The 27,002-nt window shown below is 46.1% G+C and overlaps 1 protein-coding gene and 1 pseudogene across 2 annotated transcripts; one reads left to right on the plus strand and one right to left on the minus strand.

The window, feature by feature from the left end:
- Window positions 1–104: 104 nt before the first annotated feature.
- Window positions 105–27,002, minus strand: SBSPON (somatomedin B and thrombospondin type 1 domain containing; the record flags this gene model as incomplete). The annotated part of the gene is made up of 5 exons (XM_082858333.1): window positions 105–222; window positions 5,238–5,414; window positions 6,936–7,026; window positions 15,871–16,065; window positions 26,789–27,002. 5 exons carry the CDS (start codon window positions 27,000–27,002, stop codon window positions 105–107), a joined length of 795 nt encoding a protein of 264 aa, XP_082714459.1.
- Window positions 640–1,607, plus strand: LOC309974359 (heterogeneous nuclear ribonucleoprotein A1-like; annotated as a pseudogene). Its single transcript has one exon. The product of its transcript is annotated as a heterogeneous nuclear ribonucleoprotein A1-like (transcript).

The raw sequence follows: 27,002 nt of genomic DNA on the forward strand, positions 1-27,002 counted from the left end.
AGGAACTTTGGCCAAAGGGTTTTTAAAGAATTATGAAGCGCTGAACATGACTTGCTAGTATTTAGCATGTTTACAAGCACATTTTGAAATACTTATATCACGATCTATATAAAAATAAAACTGTGAACAGCTGGACAGGAACATTGTTCTACTCGCCGAACTTTTTTCCAAGTTCCTTGACATCGAGGATTGCCAATTGCTTGCCAGTGGAGGGTCTGATTTCTGAAATGATATTTTGAAAATGTGAGTTATGCTAAAGCATACCAAAGAAAATTCTAATTTACAGAATTATAAATTGAGGTTTGTGGTTTTTTGGTTTTTTTTAGAAAATGATCACACCTTGAGTTTTGAAGTGTATTACAAATTGAAATTTAAAAAAATTATCACAAAACTGAGTTTCCCTTCTTCAGGCTCTGTCACAACAAGTTACCAATTAATCCCTATTTGAGAACACCGCCTGTTGAGATTGTAGCTTGAGGTTACTGCATTCGTGTCTCTCACTTGCTCTGAGCATATGAAGCGCTACGTAAGGGAAAATGGCTTTCTGTTTTGTGTACATTTAAATTAGAGGGGTCTGGCTTTCTGCCTGTGGGCGCCGCCGAGTAAGCATCGTCGACATCCGCCCCCTCCGCTGCTGTCATGTCTATATCAGAGTCACCCAAAGAGCCCGAACACCTGCGGAAGCTCTTCCTCGGAGGCTTGCGCTTTGAAATAACCTATGAGTGTCTGTCCTCAGACAGACACTGTGCCATTGTGAGCAGCGGGGAGCGCTCACAGACTGTGTGGTAGTGAGGGATCCCGACACCAGGCGTTCCAGAGGCTTCGGGGTTGTCACGTACGCCACTGTGGAGCAGGTGGATCGGCCATGAATGCAAGGCCACACGAGGTGGCTGGCAGAGTGGTGGAACCAAAGAGGGCCGTCTCAAGAGAAGATTCTCAGAGACCTGGTGCCCACTTCACTGTGAAAAAGATTTTTGTTGGTGGCGTTAAGGAAGACGCTGAAGAACGTCACCTAAGAGATTATTTTGAACAGTATGGGAAAATTGAAGTGATTGAAATCACAACTGACAGAGGCAGTGGCAAAAAGAGAGGCTTTGCTTTCGTAACCTTTGATGACCGTGACTCCGTAGACAAGATTGTCATTCAGAAATACCACACTGTGAATGGCCACAACTGTGAACTAAGGAAAGCCCTATCTAAGCGAGAGATGGCTAGCGCCTCATCCAGCCAAAGAGGTCGAAGTGGTTCTGGAAACTTTGGTGGTGGTCTTGGAGGGGGTTTTGGTGGCGATGACAGCTTTGGTCGTGGAGGAAACGTCAGTGGCCCAGGTGCCTTTGGTGGCAGCCGCGGTGGTGGGGGATATGGTGGCAGTGGGAATGGCTATAATGGGTTTGGTAACGGTGGAAGCCATTTTGGAGGTGGTGGACGCTACAATGATTTTGGCAGTTACAACCATCAGTCTTCAAATTTTGGACCCATGAAAGGAGGAAACTTTGGAGGCACAAGTTCTCCCCTGTGGTGGTGGAGGCCAATACTTTGCCGAACCATGAAACCAAGGTGACTATGGCGGTTCCAGCAGCAGCTATGGCAGTGGGAGGAGGTTTTGATGACTGCCAGGAAACAGAGCTTTGCAGCAGAGGAGAGAGCCAGAGAAGTGACAGGGAAGCTCCTGGCTACAACAGATGTGTGAACTCAGCCGAGCACAGTGGTGGCAGGGCCTCGCTGCTACAAAGAAGACATGTTTTGACAATACTCACGTGTACGGGCAAAAAAACTCGAGGACCGTATTTATGACTAATTGTATAACAGGTTATTTTAGTTTCTGTTCTGTGGAAAGTGTAAAACATCCCAACAAAGAGTTTTAATGTAGTTTTTTTTTTTCTTTTTTGCACCCATGCTGTTGATTGCTAAATGTAATAGTCTCATCATGACGCTTGAATAAATGTGTCTTTTTTTTAAAATGTGCTGTGTAAAGTGAATCTCCTCTGAAGAAGCCATTTTGGTAAACTACCCCAACAGTGCGAAGTTAGAATTCCTTCAGGGTGATGCCAGGTTCCGTTAAAATGTATTTACAACCTGCTTTGGTGGAGAAGCTATTGTCTTCCGAAACCTTGGTGTAGTTGAAATGACAGTTATTGTGTTGTGACCTGGAGTTCACCGTGAAGAGGGTCACCCAAGCAAAGTCATGGAGTTTTTTGGTTATTAATATGATTGTTGGTACATCCTATGCAATATATCTAAGTTGAATTATGGTACCAGATAAAGTTAGAGATGGGAATGAAGCTAGTGTATCATGCATTATCATGTGTAATCAATAAACGATTTAATACCCTCTTAAAAAAAAAATAGGGCTTCCCTGGTGGAGCAGTGGTTGAGAGTCCGCCTGCCGATGCAGGGGACACGGGTTCGTGCCCCGGTCCGGGAGGATCCCACATGCCGCGGAGCGGCTGGGCCCGTGAGCCATGGCCGCTGAGCCTGTGCTCCGGAGCCTGTGCTCCGCAACGGGAGAGGCCACAACAGTGAGAGGCCCGCGTACCGCAAAATAAATAAATAAATAAAAATAAATTAGAGGGGTCTGAACCAAACGATCCCTTGAAATCCTTTCCAGCTCTTTGATTCCATAATGAAAAATGGGAGCAGTGAAAACAAAAAAGCCATATTACTGAAATTATTATTTTTAAAGTCACGGGAATTTCAGCCTGGGTTGAAGGTGCTTTACAGGTACAAATTAAATGATAATATTCATTTAAAGTTAAAATATGGATGAGGTAGTCAGGAAAATATTAAGTCTAAACATCAAGTTTCTATTTCATGTGAATTCCTTACCCACTTTACTGTTCGTATGTGTACTCAGTACAGAGGCTGTTGGGCACAGGAGACAAATAAACATAAATTCAAGTTATTAAATATGAAAATATACGATGGGAATAATGATTAACTGGGAAGGTCCGTATTTTTCTTTCAAATCTGTATTTTTCCCAGTTCTGTCGGACATATTTAAAACCATAACCCATGCCCATCACAAATTCTATCCTTCTTTTGGTTATGAATAGTGTTATCGGATTTAACTAGTAGATAAGTACAGGACTGGCATGGATTTTTAGGGTGGTAAACTGTTTTCAAAGGTCAATTCTTTTGGACAATCTATAGATTTCTGTAGACTTCTGTGATACGATGATTTACAAGAAATATATATTTGGTCATTCAAATGACCAAAATATACTTTTCATGTATATTTGGCCTTTGTTCACCATTCCTGGCTGACAGCTCCCAAAGCCGTTGGAATTTCCTAAATGTTGAGAGTGACGCAAATGTCTTGTTTATGTGAATGAGGTGATTTTTGGAAGCACCTGAAGTTGAGAGTTGGTTGCCAGGAGAACTAACCGGGTGGTTAGAGGGTTGGAACGTTCAGTCCCACCTCCCATCCCCAACCTCCAGGGAGCGGAGAGGGGCCGGAGGTTGAATCAATCAATAGCCAATGATTTAATCAATGATGCCTACGTAATGAGGCCTCCGTAAAAGCCAAAAGGACAGGGTTCAGAGGGCTTCTAGGCCGGTGACCACGTGGAGATGTGGGGAGAATGACACCCCTTCCCACACCCTGTGCATCTCTCCCATCTGGCTGTTCCTGAGTTATATCCTTTTACAATAAACTGGTCATCTAGTAAGTAAATGTATCTCTGAGTTCTGTGAGGCGCTCTAGCAAATTAATCAAACCTGAGGAGAAGGTCATGGGCATCTCCGATTTATAGCCAGCTGGTCAGAAGCACAGGTAACAGCCTGAGCTTGAGAATGGGATTGGAAGGGGGCTGCGGAAGGGAACGGTCTTGTAGGACTGAGCCCCTCACCTTGTGGAATCTGATGCCATCTCTGGGTAGATAGTGTCAGAACTGAGCTAAACTGTTGGATGCCCAGCTGGTGTCCCACGAATGGCTTCGTGTTGTGCGAGGAGAACCCCCTGCCCCCCACACTGGGAAATGGGGGCTCCGAACATCAAAAGAGTTTCTGACCCTGCAGAGCTGGGCACACGGCTACTATCTCAGTCATGATTTTATGACTACCCCACTGAGCAGTGATTCTGAAATTTTGCAGTGGGTATAAATCACCTGGGCAGGGTTCAGCAGACTGTGACCCATGGGCCAAATCCACCACCCCCTTGTGTAGTCTATGAGTTAAGAATGATGTTTACTTATGACCCAGCAATTCCACTCCTGGGTATATATCCAAACAAAACAAAAACACTAATTCGAAAAGATACACACACCCCAATGCTCATAGCAGCATTATGTACAATAGCCAAGACATGGAAGCAACCTAAGTGTTTATCAATGGTTGAAATGGTTATGTGGTATATATACTACTACTCAGAAATAGAATGGAATTCTGCCGTTTACAATAACATGGGTGGACCTGGAGGGTATTAGGCTTATTGAGATAAGTCAGACAGAGGAAGACAAATACTGTATGTTATCACTTATATGTGGAACCTAAGAAAATAAAACAAACTAGTGAATATAACAAAAAAGAAACAGACTCACAGATACAGAGAACAAACTGGTGGTTACCAGGTGGGGAGAGGGATGGGGGAGGGGCAACTAGGGGGAGGGGATTAAGGGGTACAAACTACGGTGTGTAAAATAAATAAGTCACAGGGATATATTGTTCAGCACAGGGAATATAGTCAATATTTTATAATAACTATAAATGGAGTATAATCTGTAAAAATTTTGAATCACTATGTTGTATACCTGAAACTAATATAATATTGTAAATCAACTATACCCCAATGAAAAAAAATAGTAATAGAAAAGAATGATTTTTATGTTTTTAAAGAGTTGAAAGAAAATCAAAACGATATTTCATGATACATGAAAATTATATAAAATTGAAATTTTAGTGTCCATTAATACAGTATTATTAGAGCAAAGACAAACTCATCGGTTTATATAGTGTCTACAGCTGCTACTGGGCAGGTCTTCGGTAGTTACTTGTGAGCTCGGCCTGAACCCCAATGTCCAAATTCACTCACGCATCTCTGATACAGAGCCTCTAAGTCCCAGACTATGAACTGGGTCCTGGACTCTGGAATTGCCAGATGGAATGTTCTCCTCACTGTTTTGATTCCCCAAATCATGCCTTGATCTGCTACATCCTGGTCCGCTGTTTAAGACATGGAGAGGACAGATCTCCCCAAATGAGTCCCAAGAAACATCCTCCAACCAGTTTCCCTCCCTTACCCGTCAGAGTCCAGGCCGTCTCCAGAACATCGAAGGCTCGCAGAGTTCATAGCTGGAGGCTGACAATCTACGCACACCGTGTAGCCCTCTCGGAGATACTGCATCCATCGGGTCAGGGGCCGGTTTTCCGTGGCGCAGTGGTGAGTCAATGACTCTGTCTTGAATTCCATACAGTATCTAGGGCAAAAAAAAAAAAAGGAGCAATTTCACTTGCTGTTAATTAGAAATGGCCTAACGCTGGAGAAAGGCTTAGGAAGCCGGAACTCCCCGAGGACACGGGACAGCCTGGAGAAGGTAGGGCGTTGCGTGGTCACAGGTCACAGAATGCCTTGTCAGGTTTCTTATTCGCTGAGCTATGATGTCTGACTGACAACTGAACGTTTTTGCTGTTTTTCAGTCCACGGTTGAATTATCTGGTCAACACGAATTTGCAGAAACTTGTTTTCATATTCTGTCTAGTCTGACCACGAAATTGTGTCTAAAAGCACATTTCAGCAGGAAAATTGCCCTTGATAACTTTGCTGAGATTTTAATGAACTACAGAAAGTGAACAAGACCTTGCTTGAGCCTGAGACCATGTGAGCCCCAGGACGGCTAGTCCTGGATTTCCAGGCCAGCAGTTGTGTTTTTCTGCCCCACAAACATTCCTGGGGCCTTCCCTGTTCTCCCCACCTGGCAGATGAGTTTTGACTTGAAGTCAAGCATCAAAGTTACACTGGGCATCACAGATAAAAGGACATGGGAAGCTGAGACATGTTTTCCTGTAACAGACTAGTGTCACCTTATACTGAGCTGCAGGAAACACTCTATTATGTGACTAGACTCTGAAGGCTCTGGGGGCACATCCAGACATGGGTGAATATTTTAGAGTCTTGTACTTAAAAGCAACACAATTTTGCAATTCTTCAGGGAAACAAAACAATGTGGCATTTTAGGTCCTAACTATGCTAAAATGGGCTAGTTTTTTTTAAATCCATACAATTATGAGCTGTAAAAAGTTAGATGGAAAGTATCTGGAGAATCTGCTTCAAAGAAGATCTTTAATGACGGTAAGTATTATTTATTAGATACCTTAAGGTATTAAGGGAGGCAATTCTCTTGATATAACTTCAGTCAATTTCAGACAGCTTAACTCTGACATCTTTTCAATGATATTTTCTCATTAAATTCTCATAGCAACCCACAGGGTAGGAATTAATATTCTCATTTTACAAGAAGGAAAACTAAGGAGCAGTGAGAGGTAGTGTGGGGATTAGAACACGCAGCGCGTCTGGCGTCTCTATTCTGACCGCAGAAGGGTGGATTTCTAGTGAGGTCAGAGGTTCCTCCCAGCCTGAGCCATTAGGTCTTGATAAAGTCCTCAGAGCTCAGGTGGAGGCCACGTTCAAATTCACCAGACGGAGGCAGTGCTGGAGTCCACAGTCCCGTAAGGACTATAAGGTGAGCAGCCTTAGTGGGACTGACAAAATAGTATCACCTCATTTTTATACAGCATGTTTCTTCTTAGGGATCAGACCCCAGAAACAAATCTTTTTTAAACATAAAACAGGGGAGGGACAAGTACTTCTCAGTTCTGTGATAAAGAGTCACATTTGTCAATGAACAAATAACAGAAGAAAACCCATGTAGCAAGTTACCTTTGTGGGCTGACTTGACCGACTAACCGGAAAAACATAAGTAAAAAAAACAGCAAGTTACCCAGCATCCTCTGTGTCTGTGGACCACTGTGGGGAGGCCGCTTGTCTTGTTCGCTGCTTGTTGAACGCAGAGGTAGTTATAAAGGCAGGGACTGGAAAAGGAGAATGACCTTGAACACGTGAAGCCTGAAGTACCCAGAGCGACATTTCCCAAACTTGGTTTCAAACCCGTCTAAAGCCTTCCATCCCTAAATCTATGGGACACCATCAAGGAGTGCAAGGAGGTGAAGTCAGAGTCCCCAGAAACGAATTCCATAAAGCTTTGTGCAGTGTAGTTGGGCAGGGAAGGGAACAGCAGGCTTTCGATAAGCACGCTTTTCTGCAGTGATAACACCGCGTGGAAAGGCAGGAGAGGGGCCAGGAAGCACAGCCCAGAGGGAATAATCAAAAGATGGGCAGGTCGGGGGAACCAAGGAAAAAAAGTAAGGTACTAGAGAAAGGGAGAGGATTTTTTTTTCTTTTTTTGTGGTACGCAGGCCTCTCACTGCTATGGCCTCTCCCCTTGCGGAGCACAGGCTCCGGACGCGCAGGCTCAGTGGCCATGGCTCACGGGCCCAGCCGCTCCGCGGCGTGTGGGATCTTCCCGGACCGGGTCACGAACCCGTGTCCCCTGCATCGGCAGGCGGACTCTCAACCACTGCGCCACCAGGGAAGCCCGAGGATTTTTTTTTTTTTAATGGAAAGAAGAGACACAGAGAAGAAAAGGGAAAGATAGAAAGAATAAAGGAAAAGGAGACAGAGAAGGAAGGAAGGAAGGTAAGAGAGAAAAGGGGGTAAAAGGAGAGAGAAAAAAAAAAGACAACCAGAGACAGGAAATGAGAAAGGGAAAAAACAAAATGAGGAAAGGGTCAATGTTCCCAGGTATTCTGATAACCACAGCCTGGAAGTTTCACCATCAACCCTAGAGCCCAGGGTGTGACCACCAGGTGCCGGCCAGCATAGCACTCTCTCCACACCAAACTCAGAGAAGAAAGGTCCTAAAGCATCTCTCCTCGCCCCTCTCCCCACTCCCACCTCTGGCACTCTGGGTGGGAGAAAAGAAAACAGCCAGAAATCCTTCCCTCCCACCTCTGCTCTCTTATTTTGTTTGTCTACCTCCTATTTCATCTCTAAGTCTGGGGGGGCATCTGTTGCTTTGTGTAGCACCTGGAGATAACCTCTTGATTCCACCCTGCTGTCAATTCAAGAAAGGCAGGGTTTTGCCTTGTTCATCACGGGAGCCCTCACACATTTACATGCTCAGTAAATATGTGTGCGAGGAATGAATGGGTCGATGAAGGAATGAATGAATGGATGAACGAATGAAATTGCCACCAAGGTTCACGGGTCCTACTTCCCTGAGGTCTTCTGTTCCTATACTGAGCCTTGCAGCTGAGATGGCTCAACCATCCTTCTTAGCTCTCCTTTCAGAAACTGGACCATCCCAGGAAGGGGAGATACCAGCTCAGGTTGACTTCTGCGATGCTCCATCATCAACAAGAGCACAAGGGCGTGCGGGTACCAGCAGCAAAATAGAGGCTTCAAGCCCGCATGCTCATCTTGCTAAGCTCCTTCCTGCCACAAGATGGCAGCCTTAATTCTTCTTTAGATTTTCTGAATGAGTCATTTTTCTACGGCATGGGAATATAAGACAAGTGTAGCCACTTGATCCTAAGCGTCGCAGGCATAGCTTTTGCCCCGTGTGTCTGAGCACCTGATCTCTGGAGTCTGAACGCTACCCACATCTAGTGTAAACTACAGACTCCCAGACGAGTGGCTCTTCCTCGCTGTGCTAACATGTTTGTTTTCCAAAGAGAACATGTCATTCTTTCTAAATGTGCCTGTAGCTTTTGCACTTCCAAAATCCACGGACGGAATCAAAAAGGACAAGTGAATGCATGTACGTTAGGATCCTTCTCTGTTTCTCTTAGACCTAATTATCAGAAACACAAACAGCGAAAGGCTTTTCATTTTCTCATGTATTGTTTTCATTTCTGTTCTTCTGACGCATTTATAGGCTTATTCACTAAGTGAGGAATGCGTTTACTGCTACATCCACGTAGCATTATATCAGTCAAACTATAACATTTTCAGGATGTGTTTCTTTAGCGCAAAACATTTATCTGAGCTCCTAATTTGTACTGCAGGTATTATTACAAAAGTTCAAAGGCAATGCACTTAATGTGTAACTCGGAGGGTGGGTGGGAAACTTGGTTAGGAAGTAGAGGGCAAGTGTATGACTATAGTTTCTGATACAAAATCTGAAGAAGAAGTTCTAAGATAATAAAAATAAAAGCTAACAGTGATGCACCTCTAAGTTTCCAGGCATGATGCTAAGTGTTTTTCATGTGTTAACTCATTTAATTCTCATAACCCTGCTCTGAGATAGACCCTATTATTTCCCCATTTCACAGATGAGGAAACTGTGGCCCAGAGAGGTTAAGAAACGTATTCAAGGCTCATGTCGAAATGTGGCAGGCTGCCTCTATTGCAATGCAGATGACAAAGTTTCACTCTTTTAGGTTTCAATATTGCAGCATATTACCGATGAATTGCTTAAATTCGGCTGTGTTTTCCCTTTCTGTGCCTGATCGCTGCCCTTAATGCGAAGTGAGATTTGAGAGAGGAGAGAGGGAGATGGTAGCCCTGACCCTCGGATTTCCGTCAGGCATGGGGGAGGGGCGGGAAGTGTGGTCCAGGAGGGGGCGGAGGGCTCATGGTGGGCGCAGATTAACGCCTGGAGCAGCATGGCTCCTTGAACGTGTGCAGCCTTAGCCTGCTCGTTTACAAGGTGCTTTCACGTCGTATGTTACCGATCTTCACCAAAGCTTTGTCAAGAGGTGTTCTGAGCAGGTTTTCTCATCAGAAGACTGAGGCTCCTCGAGGTTAAGTGAAGGGAAAATAACTAGTAAATGACTAAGCAGGAGCCCCAGTACAGACACTAGCTTCTTGAAGACTTCCTATCCATGCCCAGTGTCAAGCCTCTGTGCTTATGACCCATCAGAGAAGCAAGCCAGTAACCCTGGACCTTGTCTCCTCCGTCTCCTGCCTCCTCCAGCCCGGGCTTGGTTCAGTGGCACATTCTATCGAGGGGGGCGTCCTTCCCTCTGGCAAGAGTCTACAGTAAACGATCCAGATCTCCTGGCGAGCTCTGAACCAGCACCACTTCTCAACATCCCCCAGAAATTCAATTTTTCATTACTTAAGAGCAGTAAGTAATTCAGAAATGATTTTTGCCTCCAGCCCCGCTTTTGCCTCTGTGTGGAAGCACGTAACCGGTGCCCCCGGACAAAGGCTCTCAATAAACGTCAGCGACCCCACCTTTCCCCTTCCTGGCAACAATATTCAGTGCAATAGATTCTCTGTTAACAGACTATCTGCCAGCTTTTCTGGCATCCCTTCCACCTACCACTGTTCGCTTTTACAACAACTTCCACTTCTAAAAGCGTGGCACTGCACCTGCTTACTTTGAACATGAAAGTAAATTAAATTTGCTTTGAGAATTTCATAAAGCCCTCTGACACAGTGGGGTGCCACAAAAGCAGGCTTAGAACCACTAGTCTGTAGCGTATGGTGTAGAAGACGACAGAGTGAAAATTTGACAAATAACACCAGCCTGGAAGTATACGGTTCCTGATATGCATGGCAATCTCGCAAGAGGAAAACGCATATAAACAATTGTCAGGATGGGCAACAAATATATAATATGGGCTTTTGCATTTGTTTTTATGATAGAAATAGACTCATGATACACGTTAAATGAAACAGAAAGAATGCAATGGCTACTTGATCATTAATAAGAGTGTCTCAGTGATCATGTTTCGTTCACTGGCCTTGCACGGCCTTTATATTTCTACTTAGTTACCAGATTCTGTAACTGTGATTTTAGAATATAAAACTACTACTAATATATGAATAGTAATGAATTTACAATATCAATATTAATTTGCAATATAATAATAATAATAACTAATGATAACACTTAACAGCAAAATTATCAAGGGGAGGAAAACCCACAGGATTTAGAGCCATGAGATCCAGGTTTAAATTCTGGTCCCTTTACAAATGCTGTCATCTTACTGAGCTCCAATGTCTTCATGTGTAAACCAAGAATGTGACACTGTCCTACCTCCATGACAGGCAGAATAATGGCCCCTCCCCAAGATGTCCGTGTCCTAATCCCCAGAAGCTGTGAATATGTTATGTTACAAGGCAAAGAGGAATTCAAGTTGTTACTCAGTTTACCTTAAAATAAGGAGATCATCCTGGATTATCCAGACGGGCTGAATGTAAGCACAAGGGTCCTTCAAAGAGTCAGAGGAAGATGTTACCATGGAAGAAAGGCACAGAAAGATGCAATGTTTCTGGCTGTGAAGATGGAGGAAGGAGGCCATGGGACAAGGAAGCTTCTGGATGATGGAAAACGCAAAGAAACCGATTCTCTCCCAGAGCCATCAGAAAGGAATTCAGCCGCACCTACACCTTGATTTGAGCCCAGCGAGACCTGTCTGACTTCTGACTATAAAACTGTAAGATAATACATTTGTGTTGTTTAAGTCACTAAGTTTGTGATAATTTGTTACCTCCAGCTTTCTGAAGTATTGACTTCAGAAATACAACCACACCCTGCGTGTGTTCCTCTAGAACATGTTTTCCTGTGAGTGAATCTCTTCATTTTACTGTCCTTCACCATTTTGGTAGGCTGAGAATTTCACAGTTTATCAAGTCCTGGTTTCATGAGGATTAAAAATATTATTTCAGTTCTTCCTGAAATAATAAAGATCAGAATGAAAATAAATGAAATAGAGACTAAAAAACGTAGAATATATCAATGAAACTAAGAGTAGGTTCTTTGAAAAGATAAACACAGTTGACAAATCTTTAGCTAGACTCACCAAGGAAAAAAAGAGGACTCAAATAAATAAAATCAGAAATGAAAAAGGAGAAATTACAACTAATACCGCAGAAATACAAAGGATCATAAGAGACTATTATGAATAATTACACACCAACAAATTGGACAACCTAGAAGAAATGAATAAATTCCTAGAAACATACAAGACTGAATCACGAAGAAATAGAGAATCTGAATAGACTGATTACTAGTAGGGAAATTGAAACAGTAATAAAAGAATCTCCCAACAGACAGAAGCCCGGGACCAGATGGCTTCACTGGAGAATTCTACAAAACATTCAAAAACATTTAATAACCTTCTCAAACTTTTCCAAAAAATCGAAGAGGAGGAAAACCTTCCAAACAAATTTTATGAAGCCTGCATCACCCTGATACCCAAACCAGACAAGGACACTACAAAAAAAGAAAATTACAGTCCAATACCCTTGATGAACATAGATGCAAAAATCCTCAACAAAATATTAACAAACTGAATCCAACTATACATTAAAAGGATCATACACCACAATCAAGTGGGATTTATTCCAGGGATGCAAGGATGGTTACATTGATTTGCAAATCAATCAATGTGATACATTTACAAAACGAAGGATAAAAATCATATGATCATCTCAAGAGTTGCAGAAAAAGCATTTGACAAAATTCAACATCCATTTATGTTGTTGATGTCAACAAACTGGGAATAGCGGGAATGTATCTCAACATAATAAAGGCCTTATTGACAAACCCACAGCTAACATACTCAATGGTGAACAGCTGAAAACTTTTCTTCTAAGAGGAGTAAAACAAGGATGGGCGCTCTTGCCACTTTTATTCAACATAGTATTGGAAGTCCTGGCCACAGCAATTAGGTAAGGGAAAAGAAATAAAAGGCATCCAAATTGAAAAGGAAGAAATAAAACTGCTACTATTTGCAAATGACATGATACTATAGAGAGAGATAGAGAGAACCCTATAGCCTATATAGAGAGAACCCTAAAGCCTACACCAAAAAACGGTTAGAACAAATAAAAGAATTCGGTTTCTCATAGGAACACACTATGAGAAAGAGAAATTAACAGAACAGTCCCATTTACACTTGCATGGAAAAGAATAAAATACCTAGGAATAAATTTAACCAGGAGGTGAAAGACCACTACTTTGAAAACTATAAGACACTGATGAAAGAAACTGAAGAAAATACAAATAAATGGAAGATATGCATTTTCACGCTTCCTGTTCCCTTTCCTGTGACCTGCATCATCCTTCTCTGAAGAGATCCAGGGCTGGGAAGGGGAAGGGGTCTGGGCATCCTGGAGCCACAATGAAGATTCAGATGTGCTGCAGGAATACGGTCTAGCAGCCGATCCCTATAACTGAACGGTGCAGTTGCTTTTTCTGATAGATCTGCTATAGGCTGTGACAGCCATCCAAAAACTCAATAATGTCCCACAGCGACTTCCTCCCTCAGCCTTTCTGTAGTGTTTCTGCAGAGTGCCTGAGCTGAATGAGAGCTCGTTCTGTGACCACTGTTGTGAGCCCTAAATTATTTCCCTGCGAGCTCAACTCGACTGCTGTATCCATGAAGGGCCTCTGCCCTGGCCCTGCCACTACCCACTCCACTCCCCAAGAGATCTTTTCAGATCACAGATCTGATCACATTGGCACCTGCAGAAAACATCCCAGAGGTTTTCCACGGCTCTTAAGAAAATGACCAGAATCCTAAACAGGGACCCTAAGGCCCTGCATCCAGGGGGGTGTCAGCCCAGAAGCCTCCCTCTCTGCTCCGCACACACTGGCCTTCCTTTGGCTTCTCAAATGGGCCTTGTGCCTCCCCCCGTGTTATATAAATCAGCCAAAGATGGGCCCTAGGTGGTTTATTTTCTCACAGCAGGCTGAGACCTGTTAGCCTCAAAAGCTACTGGCACTGGGCTTCCCTGGTGGCACAGTGGTTGAGAGTTCACCTGCCGATGCAGGGGACATGGGTTCGTGCCCCGGTCCGGGAAGATCCCACATGCCGCCGAGCGGCTGGGCCCGTGAGCCATGGCCGCTGAGCCTGCGCGTCCAGAGCCTGTGCTCCGCAAGGAGAGAGGCCACAACAGTGAGAGGCCCGTGTACCGCAAAAAAAAAAAAAAATAGCTACTGGCACCAAACTCAAACTTTTATACATCCAATCTTTAAAAAAATTTTATTTATTTAATTTGTTTATTTTTGGCTGCACTGTGTCTTCGTCGCTGTGCAGGGGCTTTTTCTAGTTGCGGCGAGTGGGGACTACTCTTGGTTGCAGTGCGTGGGCTTCTCATTGTGGTGGCTTCTCTTGTTGCGGAGCACGGGCTTTAGGCGTGTGGGCTTCAGTAGTTGTGGCACGCGGGCTCAATAGTTGTGGCTCGCGGGCTCTAGAGCACAGGCTCAATAGTTGTGGTGCACGGGCTTAGTTGCTACAGGGCATGTGGGATCTTCCCGGACCAGGGCTCGAACCCGTGTCTCCTGCATTGGCAGGCGGATTCTTAACCACTGCGCCACCAGGGAAGCCCCAATTTGTTTTTAAAATAGCCAAACAAGCAGATTTTTAGTCATTTAGGTCCTGCCTGTTTTGCATACCCTGTGAAATTACACCCAACATCTGCCGGCCGTTGATAAGGTAAAGCCTTATGGTTATAAGACCCCAAGCCGTCATGGCACCTGCGCTCTGAAGCCCCCAGAGACTCCAAACCACGCTGCTTGGCTAACATCACCTAGACACACAAGCTCCTGGCAGATTCCTCTCTTCCCCTTCTGTATGGGGGTCGCCATATCAGAGCCTCTGGACATCCCCTCTCACGCAACCCTGTAAGGTTGTTGTGTGTTACTGACTCTCGTGGTCATGCGTTTTTCCTAGATCAGTTCCCAAATCCCTCAAACACCCTACACCTGACTGTCTGGTTCGCCACACTGGTCTCTCTGCCTACGTAGCTCTGCAGTTCTCAGCCTCATCTCCACATCCTCAGGGAAGTCGCTCCCCTCCTGGCCTCTGGGGTTGCCCTCCTCCACCAAAGCCTGGGGGAATCTGCTTCCGGCACACACTCACAGCTCCCGACACCTCTCCCCTGTTCAGTACCTGTGGTACCACACTGAAGCTGTAATTTCCTGGGATTAGTGTCCTAGGATTATCTGCTTATCATCTCCCCCTCCCACTAGACTATGATCTACCTGACAAACAGACTCCATGTCAACATTTTTCCCCCTTTGTAACTGGCACTCAGCCCAGTGCCTGGCATCAAGTAGACTCTCAATAAATATTTGTGTGTGGAAGGAAAAAAGGGAAAAAATGGCTTAGTGAGGGTCACGCTGACATGGAATTTTCCAGGTTCCTATGAAAAACATGGGATCTTTGCTACCCTGAGAAATCAGCGTTTCGCTCTATCAGATTCAATGCCGATTAACACCCCTGTTTTGGCCTTTTTGTTTGTGTCTGTGTGAGTTTCCTGTGGCTCCTGACTTATGATCAAGCCGCCTCCTGGTCTCCTTGGCCACGCCACAACCAGAACGATCCTCCCGAATCATAGATCCGATCAGCTCCGATCCAGACGGCTTGAGAGGAGAGGCAGTGTTTTAATCATTTTATCATCCTTTCGGAATTTCTATTTTTTCTACTAGTTTCACATGTATGCAAGCATTCGTGATTCAACAGGAATGACCTTGAAAGGTGAAACAGGGTTATCCTTACTGGACACATCCTAGCCTGAGTGAAATACTCTCATCCTACCTGAAGTCCTTTGTGGTCAGCTTGACTGAGTTTGCTCAGAAACCACAGTGCGCGTCCGTTACACCGGGCGCACGCACAGCGGCAAGGGGCCACCGCCGGGTTGTAACTGGGAGACGGTGGGAGGAGGCCTTTACACAGCTGACGTATAATGCCTTGATCAAGTATTTCCTGAGCTTCCTATCTCCTCTGGGCAGACTGGCCCATCCCATTCCCTGCAGCTCATGGAACTTTCCCGGCCTGGCACATGGCCTTCTATGGGACGAAGGGATGGAAAGTCACCAGAGACCCCAGGGGCAGCGATCAGGGAAAGCGCAGTACCGAAGGCGTGCCCGCAGTCCTGGCCCTGGTGCGTCGCGTACTCCAAGCAGCCGGCTCTCTCCTCCAGGGCCGGGCAGGGCTCGCCGCCGTTCCGGGGCTCCTGCCGTACCGCGCGCCTCCGCACGCGGGCCGTGGGCCTGCACTGGTCCGCACAGCCGCTCCAGGGGCTCCACTCCCCCACGATGCACGGGCGAGCTGAAAAACAGCACGACGGGACGCACACCTGAGCAAACCCAGCGCCTGCCCGGCCGTTCCCGCCAACGCACACAGTCAAGTTCAGCCCGCGTACATTGCGCCTGGACCCGGCCCTGGATCAGGGGGAACACCCCAAGTTGACATTGATGCCACCCGCCCTGATGGTGAACTGATAAATGAGTATCTCTTAGAGGCAGGCGGATGTTCCAGGATCATGAAGATGGGTCTGAGCCAGGACACACCCGAGTAAAAGAGACAGATGTCTTCAGGGTACTTCCTCTTACTCCCCGGGCTTAGATCAGGTCTTTGCTCTTGTTTTCCTTTGAGTGTAACTTTATCCTCCTCTGGCCAGAACATTTTTATGATAACAATAACACATTCATTGTAGAAAACATAAAGGAAAACAAATATATAAAAAAGAAAAGATATTTCTCCTACCACTTGCCCAGGTCAATTTTTTTTTTTTTTTTTTTTTTTTTTTTGTGGTAAACGTGCCTCTCACTGCCGCGGCCTCTCCAGCCGCGGAGCACAGGCTCCGGATGCGCAGGCTCAGCGGCCATGGCTCACGGGCCCAGCCGCTCCGCGGCACGTGGGATCTTCCCGGACCGCGGCACGAACCCGCGTCTCCTACATTGGAAGGCGGACTCTCAACCACCGCGCCACCAGGGAAGCCCAATTCTTATTGGGAAATGTGCCTCCATAAAACATGACTTAGGCCGCACGAAGGACCCCTACCCAGTAGGTTTCTCCTGGGTGCTCTAGTCCCATCCTCCATGGCTCAGAGGCTCATACACTGTAAGAGGCGAAGTTTAGAGACCAGCAACCAGGGCCCACAGAGGGTAAGAATACCCAGGGTCAGGCATGAAGAGGCAGAGTCGGGGTGAGAATCTGGCTCTCAATGCTCTGTCCAAGACTGTAAAATCAATGCGGTTGCACATTTAACTTTTTCATTTAAAATCCCAAGGAGTCTTTTAAAAGGACTGTAATGAGTTTTTAAATTGAATTACTTGAGGACTTGAAATTGGATATAAGGACAAGGAGACAGAAGATGTACCCTGAACCGGATGCCAAAACTCTTTCTTTCCCACAAAATGTGACCCACTTTTCCCAATCACCCTCATACTTTCAAGTTTCCAGAGTCTTCACCACGAAAACACCTGAACTTCTTTGAAATCTGATTGGACTTCCAACAGTTTGTACCTGAAAAAACTCATTTGGCCTCTCAGCAAACTCTAGTTTAGGGTTCATGGCGTTTGGAAGCTGTATCCTTTGGTAGCACATAACTACACCTGACATACAACATAAAGCTCGGTCAGTAATCCACAAATTTCAGACTGCTTTAAAAGATGCTGTTACTAATCATCTAAAAACTCATAGGCATCACATGTCAGCTACCTAACGAAGCAAGAACGAGCCACGTGAGACTTGGTTCCCAGTATCTGCCACGCACACATCCTTTGGAAAATCAATAACAGGTCACTTCCTGCTCTTCATCTCTTGTTGACCTTCCCATTTTATTTTCACAGTCCCCTGATTTAATTGGCCCATAGAACCAGAAGGCATTTAAAGAGGCTGCCAGATTAGGAGCTGGTTGAGAAAGACACCTTCTGTCCTTAATTCCTTTAATAACTCTTTCTCCCCCAAATCTCTTCATCCCTGAGTCCAGCTAGTCCTGCCCTGGTATGTTGGACTTGAACTACACTTAATAATACACTTAGGGCTTCCCTGGTGGCGCAGTGGTTGAGAGTCCGCCTGCCGATGCAGGGGACACGGGTTCGTGCCCCGGTCCGGGAAGATCCCACATGCCGCGGAGCAGCAGGGCCCGTGAGCCATGGCCGCTGAGCCTGCGTGTCCGGAGCCTGTGCTCCACAACGGAAGAGGCCACAACAGTGAGAGGTCCGCGTACCGCAAAAAAATAATAATAATAAAATAAAAATAATACACTTAATTCAAAGATTAAACATTTAGACATCACTATAAAATACAACTTTGTGGGATTTCCCAGGTGGTCCAATGGTTAGGACTCCATGCTTCCACAGCAGGGAGCACGGGTTTGATACCTGGTTGGGGAACTAAGATTCCACATGCTGTGTGGCACAGCCAAAAAAAAAAAAATAGTTATAGCCTAAGTAGGGAGCACTTTCTTTTTTTATTTAAATATTTATTTATTTATTTTTGGCTGCATCAGGTCTTAGTTGCAGCGCGTGGGCTTAGTGGCATCCCCTGCACTGTAGGGCTGATTCTTAACCCCTGGACTACCAGGGAAGTCCTGGGCGCACTTTCAAAAAAAACACAACTTTGCCATGGCTTTAACTCAGAACTTAGTAATACGGCCTTGGGTTACACCCTACCCATATGGTAAAAGTTGACATGGGGGGATGAATTTAGTCTCTCAGTATTTCTTCAATATTTGTGTCTCATGTCTCATAAATGTTTATTTTTTTTGGTTTGACCAATAGGCAACGTCCTCACATCACAGAATCATTGAATCAACTGTTGTTCCTATGGGTTAAGGTTTGTCTTTGGCAAAATACTATGCCCTGTCTTTCCAATTCATGACTTTAAAGAGAATCAGAAAGTTCTGGGGCCCTGAACAATCACATCTCGGGGACTTTACTGTCAGAGAAAGTGAAAAAAGTTCACATAGAGTTTCACCAGTGGAAAGGGGTTCCACAAAATATTTTGAGCTGGAAGATGAGTCTGAAGTATTTATTCCTATTCTGCACAAAAAATTCTATTATTAATTAACTTGTGAACTTTTGATTATTTGGATTACAGTTTGTCACAGGTGATCTTTTGTCACGGAGCTTGGGAGAAGTACAGAAACTTCTGACAGATTTATTACCACAAGTCATAGATCTCAACTGCATGACACAGATTTCCTTTTGAACTCTTCCATTAGTGTTCCCTTCCCACTAAAGCTTACCTAACTCACATCTATACTTAGCATATCAAAATATTCTGTCTTCAAATCTGACTTTCTCATCCTTCTCGTTTCCCTGGCTGTCACTGGGGGCTGGCAGACTGTTACCCAGTGAGCACAATCATCTCCTGACTCCAAGTCTGCCCCAGCTTCCCTGTGTCTTAATACTTGGGATTTGATGACACCCTCCCACCCCTTTTAGCGGAAAGAAGCCCAGATTTTTTTTTTTAACGTCTTTATTGGGGTATAATTGCTTTACGATGGTGTGCTAGTTTCTGCTTTATAACAAAGGGAATCAGTTATACATATACATATGTTCCCATATCTCTTCCCTCTTGCATCTCCCTCCCTCCCACCCTCCCTATCCCACCCCTCCAGGCGGTCACAAAGCACCGAGCTGATCTCCCTGTGCTATGCGGCTGAAGAAGCCCAGATTTAATGGGTGCCTGGAAGAGCAGCAAAAGCCCCTTTTTTCTCCTTTGTTTCAAATCAACATAACATTCAGGTTGAGTTTCCCCAGAAGCAGACCCTGAGACATGGATCTGAATGCAAGCAATTTATTTGGGGAGGTGATCCCAGGAAATATAATAAGGGAATGGGGAACAGAGACAGAGAAGAAGACATAGAAGAGAGTAGAGGTAGGAAGTAGACTCCTAAGCTTCTACTTTGGGTCCAGCAGGCACCTCTGGCTCTGGGCTCACTGGGCAGTGAGACGGTGGATAGACCCAGAGCGCAAGGAATCATCAAGCCCTTCATGACGTACCAGCTAGTACCCCTTCCTCTGGAGCTTTCTGTTTATCAGACGTCCCCACTACGGCCACAAGGAGAACAGCCAAGAGCAGAGAAGTAAGTCACACAGTTCAGTAACGAATCTGCACACAAGAGTAGGTACATTTTTCCATGTCCTAACAAGGATATCCAGTCATATCCAACTACAGTTACCTTAAAAGATGTACCACGAATCTTTTTTTTTTCTTTTTTAATGATTTTTTAACCTCCTTCCATGGCTTTGCCATTGAATTTGGAATCAAATCCAACCTCCCTGCCTGGCCCACAAAGTCCTGGGTGACCTGTCTGTGTCTGCCCGTTGCTCCCACCCGGAGGCACCCCCAGTGCCCCCTCTGCCCCAGGCTCCACCCACTCTGGCCTCTTCACCCGTCTGCCACACCCACCCAGGCTCTTTCACACTCTGGGACCTTTGTCTGTATTCTCCCTCTGCTGGAATGTTCCTCCCACACTGGGCATGGCTGGGTTCGGCTCATCCTTGAGGTCCAGCTGAATTATTTTATTTTCAGGGAGTCCTTTCCTGGCCAATGCATCTAATTAGACACACACAAACACACACACACACCCCGCACAAAATTATTTCCTCTCAGAGCTCTGTGCTCCTTGCCTTCTAACATCTCCATAATTCAAATTACATAGTTATTTATTTTGTTTATTGCCGAGTTTTTTATTTCATGCGTAGCACTTGGCACATGGCAGGCGCTCAGCAAATATTTGTCTAATCAGTGAGTGAATGAATGAATGAAATGGCGTTGGGTGAGTTGCTCCTCCTTTCTGAATTACATTCTACATCCAAACAGACTCTGGAAGTAAGAAGCCGAAGCACTGTCAGAGGCTCTAGGGTGGGAAGGAAAGCCGGTAGAAGGAAAGGGACAAAGTCAGAAACTCCCAGAGCCAGACACAGAAGACATTCCTCAACCGGGCGAGAGCTGTCTGGGCTCTCCTGGCGATGGTGGCCCCACAGGGTGTCCACTGGAAGGAGCATTGCTTTCCATGCCTTAAGGTCAGGTAGAGCCCAGCTTCTCCTGGCGGCCACACCCTGTCAAGGCCTTCTTAATCCATGTATAGCCCCTGCCAGTACCACCTCTTGAAAGTGACAAGCTCTTTTTAATATTAACATCTATGGCGTGAAGTGGTATTTCCTTTTATTTGAGTCCAATTTCCCTCACTTGAGAATTTCAGAATATGGTGGAAAAAAATCTGTGTTTATCTTATCTGTTCCACTGGTGGACTTACTGTTTCAGTAGACCCCCTTTTATCTTATCTGTTCCACTTGGGGACTTACTGTTTCAGTAGACCCCCTTTTATCTTACCTGTTCCACTGGTGGACTTACTGTTTCAGTAGACCCCCTTCCCTGCAGCCTTTGGACACATCTCTCTATAGACATTTCCCCTCTCAGAATTACCGCTGGACTTTCCCCATACCCATTCACAGCCCGGTGAGTGGTGGCAACTAGACACACTATTCTCAGTATGCAGGTACCATAGGGTAATTAAAAAAAAAACTTTTGTTTTCTAATGCCTTTCTTGATGATGCCAAATACACACACACACACACACACACACACACACACACACACACACACACACACACACACGGCAGCAAACTGAGCTGAAAGCCAGGCTCCTTCATTTCCTAAATATAGTCTGGATTATTTCTTCTTAATGTAAGGCCTTGCTTATCTTCGTGTAGCCTCACCTTGGTTAATCACAGACACTTAAGCCTTCCTCTTTGCAATCTGGCCCTGCCGACCTGGCTCTTTGCCACCTAAAAGTTGAAGGCCACCCACAATCAAGCACTTTCTCCCTCACATTGTTAAGTTCTAATCAGGTCTAGTCGTTATCATTCCTAAGGAAATATTCTTTTCACACTTTACCCGCAGCAGTACCATTGATGCGTAACTTCTGTTTCTCGACAATCTACAGAGGAAAAATAAAACCGTCCCTTTATACACACACACACACACACACACACACACACACACACACACACCTCATGGTGACACAGTTTTAACTGTATGTCATCTGCCTTTTTCCCTCTCCTTATGTATGTGTACCCTTTCCCAGGAACCCTGTCACAACTTCTCTGAAAGACGAATGAGAGCATAAATATTGCCCAAGTGCCTGTGGACCCCCTCAAAAAGCACCAATAAAATGATCAAGTATTTGTTTCCTCTTGCAGAAACTTATGTTATCTGGCCCCTGGTAGGTTGTTTCGTTTTTTTTTTTTTCTTTTGAGACATTAACTGGACAAGTTTATGAAATGGTAACAAGACAGTGACGTGAACTGTCACCTTAGAAAAACAGAATTTTAGACCCCATGCAAGCCTGGGGGAAAAAAGGGAATCAAAATCAAAAAGATAATGATGCTTTTTCTGGGTAGTAAGTTTCCAGGTAAATTCTTTTGTGCATTTCTACACTTTCTGCAACAAACATATATTTTGTGATCAGGAAGGAAATTTTTTTTTTTTTTTTTGGCCGTGCCGGGTGGCTTGTAGGATCTTATTTCTCCAACCAGGGATCGATCCCATCCCCTCCGCAGTGAAAGCGCAGAGTCCTAACCACTGGACCGCCAGGGAATTCCCAGAAAATGTTATTTTTGAAAAGGACATGTGGATATGCCTCAGACGGCACGGCCCTCTGAAGTCAAGTTAACATCCCCCAGGTGGAAACCAGTGGTCATATGTTTTTGGACAAATGTTTGTAAACAACACTGCGATAGCTCTTAGGGGATTGCAAAGAGGAGTGGGACACATTTTTTCACCCCTGAGGGGCATAGTTGTTGGAGAAAGAAGACTCACTCACTTTACCAGTATTTATATGGTGCCTACCCGCAAAGTCCACAGCTTCTCATAAAGGCTAGTTTCTCCGAGGCAGTGAAAACGTAACGTTTAAACGTGTGGGCTCTGGACTCAGAGCTCCTGGGTTCAAATCTCACTTCATCACTTATTAGCTGTGTGATGTTGGACACACTGTTTGACCTTTCTGTGCTCTGGTTGCCTCGTCCATAAAGTGAGATCAAAATGAAGAATACTTGGATGGGTTTTGAGACCTAAGGAGACGGAGAGCTGGGAGGTACCTGGAGAGCACAGCCAGTTGGTTTCTTGGATTCCCCATAAATCTAGGAGAAGACATTGGGCTATAGAGGTGACTCAATTTTTGTCCTGCTCCACTTGGGTTAATGATTACTCTGTCCTTAAGTTGCTCATCCAAGATCCAATGCAACCTACTGCTTCTACGGTCTTAGAATGCAGACTCCACGAACCCATCTAATGAGTTAGAGACTGCGTGTTACGAGCCTGATAGGCAAGTCTTCTGGGAAGTTCTTCAGGGCAGGGCAACTCAGACCTGTCCCCTCCTCAGTCTCTCCCCATCCCTGATCAGGCTCAGCCAGTGGAGAATTCTCTATCCTTTATCCTCTGGGGGGTGGGGGGTGGTTATGAAGTTACGTTATTGGTGTTGAAACCCGTACCATCAACATAATTAGATTTTTCTGAGATGATTAATTTCAGAATTGACTTTTTTGGGCAGTTTAGTAATTCTTCAGATTCAACTTATTTTTATATTTTACTGAGTAAAAAAATAACCTTCAGACTTCCCTGGCGGTGCGGTGGTTAAGAATCCACCTGCCAATGCAAGGGACACAGGTTCGAGCCTTGGTCCGGGAAGATCCCACATGCCGCGGAGCAACTAAGCCCGCGCGCCACAACTACTGAGCCTGCGCTCTAGAGCCTGCGAGCCACAACTACTGAGCCTGCGTGCCACAACTACTGAAGCCCGTGTGCCTAGAGCCCGCACTCTGCAACAAGAGAAGCTGCCGGCGATGAGAAGCCCGCGCACCACAACGAAGACCCAGCGCAGCCAAAAATAAATAAATTTTAAAAAACAACAACTTTCTATTTAGGAAAAAAAAAAAAAGTTCCAATACGGTCATCTCTTAGCCACGCCAAAAAATAATGTGTTTCTCAAGATGAAAAAATCAGAAGCGCTAGAAGTAAGTTCCACTGACACAGTTACATTTTTCATTCACATTTAATGTCATTTCAGTCAAAACTGCTTCGGGCAGCATCAACAGTTAACCTAACATTAGGTAAGAAGGAAGTGGATTCTAAGAGGCCAAATGGCTCTATGTACATAGAGTAACTGGAGGCTCTGCGCCGCTGCACCTTATCTGGTATGATCAGTTACAGCTATGAGTTGCCACAAACAGATGGGGCGGATGGCAACTTGAAAGCAGGCAGCGTGGGTTCAGATCTCACTCTGCTGCCCACCTGTGGTAACGCTGTGACAGGAGAGCCCTCTGAAAGCCCCAGCTCCTGAGGCTGGAAAACGTTAATAATGCAGGCCCACCTCCCCTTTCCCCAGATCCCCAAGTCAGCACAGTTGTGATGCTGGTCCAGGGCTGAGGAGACCCAGCATCTCGGCTGTGTCCTGCCCTGCACTCTCGCCCTCAGCTCTGAGGACAGAGCAGGCTTGGGCTCGCCAAGTGGGCCACCTTCCAATTGTCTCTATTTTCTTACTGCCTTGCCGCAAAACTCCAGGCACAGAGAATCTACCAACGAGGAGCCTTTTCCATCCCGAGTCTGCTTTCTGCCTAGACCTGCAAGAGCCTCTCTTAACTCCCTGGGGAAGGGCATTTAAGGCTCCTAAAAATGCTCCTTTAAAAATCCTAGCAGGGGGGCTTCCCTGGTGGGGCAGTGATTGAGAGTCCGCCTGCCGATGCAGGGGACGCGGGTTTGTGCCCTGGTCCAGGAAGATCCCACATGCCGCGGAGCGGCTGGGCCCCGTGAGCCATGGCCGCTGGGCCTGCGCGTCCGGAGCCTGTGCTCCGCAACGGGAGAGGCCGCAACAGTGAGAGGCCCGCGTACCGCAAAATTAAAAAAAAAAAAAAAAAAAATCCTAGCAGGCACCATTTCCTTTTCTGGCTTGGGCTTCTTTGCCCACAGCTCACAGCCTCCTCCTAGCCACAAAGGTCCTGGGATTTCTTTCTGAGTCCCCCCGGAGATGGTAAGGTCTTCTCTCTTCTGCCATTACTTCCCCAATAAATCCTCAGTCCGAAATGATAGGCTCTTTGTTTTAATATCTCTGGACTGAAAATGAGGGTTTAATTTTTGACCAAATAGAGACTTGGAGGATTCTGCAACTCCTCATAGCGCTGTTAGGGCACACGAAAAAGCCAGTTTTCCTCCTGACACTCGCCTGTCTAGCGGCGTTCACTGTCTGTCTTGCTCCCCAGGTGAGCCTTAGGGCCTAGCCTAGCGCTGTCACAAAACGCTGACGCCCACAGGGAACAATGAACAGTCATGAGATGCTTTCCTCTTAGAACCCCCCTTCCCCTTCTAGAGGCGTCTCCCTCATTCTCTGGGACCAGGCTTCCTCTGGGAAGTCTTCCTTGAATTCCTCTGGTCTTCTGAGTTTTTCCTCTTTGGCTTCCTGGATCCATTATTTTGGCACTTAGCATATTGCAAATGGTTTTGTGTGTGTTTCCCTGCTCCGCTCTGAACTTCCAGGGGGCAGAGATTGTGTCTTCATTGTTTTTGTATTGCTGTGCTTACCACAGACCGGGGCCCATTATCTGAACTGCAGGAATTCTGTATTTACCTTTAAAATGTAGGCAGATCCCTTGAGAGAAAAGGTTACTGAGAGAGGCTGCCATGGTGGAAAGGTTTGAGTGATCCAGGTAACTGAGGCCAACAGGAGTTTAGGGAGGATTCTGTGGGGAGGGAGCAGGGGACGCCTGGCCCAAGGGTACTACATTCCCTGAGTAACTCTTCACCTTACTTTAGTAGTAAAGTACCCTGGCCTTGGAGCAGAAGAGGGAAAGAAGCTTATCAAAAAGATCAATATTCTCAGGTAAATCATTAGCTTTCAATCAAGATTTTTAAAATCTTAATGTTTTTCAACTGTGTTCTTTCAGCAGCAGGCCCGGGTGACCGTCCTGCGGTGGGCTGGTGGCCTCTCCCGGCAGAAAAGAGGCAGAAGGGGTGCTGGTCTCCACCAGGCATCCGGTTTGCCGGGAAATGACACAGCCCTGCAGGTTACCAGGAAGATGCTGAAGGTCCCACAACACCGGGCTCCTTGAGGTCAAACCCTAATGCATGTGTGGCTTTTGGGGTGATGTGATTATCAGGGATCAGGGCTACTTTTATTTCCAGAGATGGCTTTTCTCAGGTACGCCTTGTTTTTCAGGACTGTACTCACCATGTCTTCCTTTACCTTTTAATTTAATTAAATCAGCATTTGTTGAGCCTATATCAGGGGCTGTGATATTGTGGGAGATTTAAAGATGAAAAAGATTGACCCTAAAGGAAAACCGGCAAGATTAAAAACATACTAGGAACTTAGAGATAAAAATCTTTACCATGCTATATGGATAAAATTGAATTCAACGAGTATATGGAACACCTCCTAGGAGGAAGGGGCTGTGCTACACGCTGGAGTGCAGGTGAGGACAACTGTGGTCCTCCAGGAACTTGTTCTTCAGAAGAAAGTACCCTCCCAGGACAAGACCTTGGCGCCAAGTGGGATAATTACACGTTCCCCCCGCTCATCACCCCTCTCCAGGGTTAACAGATTGCACGCAGCAGAACCAGCACAGGGGTGTGCCTCTGGGACCTGTCAGCGCCATCTCTCCAGGTGGGAGGTGTCCCTACCAAGCCGCAGCTACCAGGCGGAGGGATTCATTCGGCAGAGGTGGCCAGCGCCCTTCCAGACAACAGCGCTCCAGCCCCTTCCACCCAGGCTCTGGTGGGAAGGGGGGCATTGGAGCCGTAGGTCTAGATGGAGAGGACGGGGAGATCCCGAGATGGAGGGGGCTGGGGACCCTAGGATGGAGAGTCTGGGGTGCACCTAGAGAGCGGGGTGCTGGAGGACCCTGGATGGAGGCATCCGGGGTGGGCCGGGATAGACGGCACCGGGACACCTGGCTGTCGGGCTGCGGTCCCTGGCGTGGGACCCTGTGCCCCTCCGCTGCGGGCGAACGGCCGGTTGCCTACCCTCGGGCCCGCCACCTACCTGGGCACGCCCTGGCGTAGTCGAAGCAGCAGTCCCCGGTGAGGCGGCAGGCTTGGTCGCAGAAGCACGTCCCGTAGACCCTGTCCTGCCTCCAGCCGTGGGCGAAGCAGGCGGGGTCCCGACCGGGGCAGCAGCGCCCCGCGTCGGCGCAGCCGGCCAGGGTCCCGGGCCACAGCCGCGCCAGCGCGCACAGCGCCATCCACAGGGTCCTCAT

The sequence above is a fragment of the Leucopleurus acutus genome (assembly GCF_964270905.1).
Source record: "Leucopleurus acutus genome assembly, chromosome: 17".
NCBI lineage: Eukaryota > Metazoa > Chordata > Mammalia > Artiodactyla > Delphinidae > Leucopleurus > Leucopleurus acutus.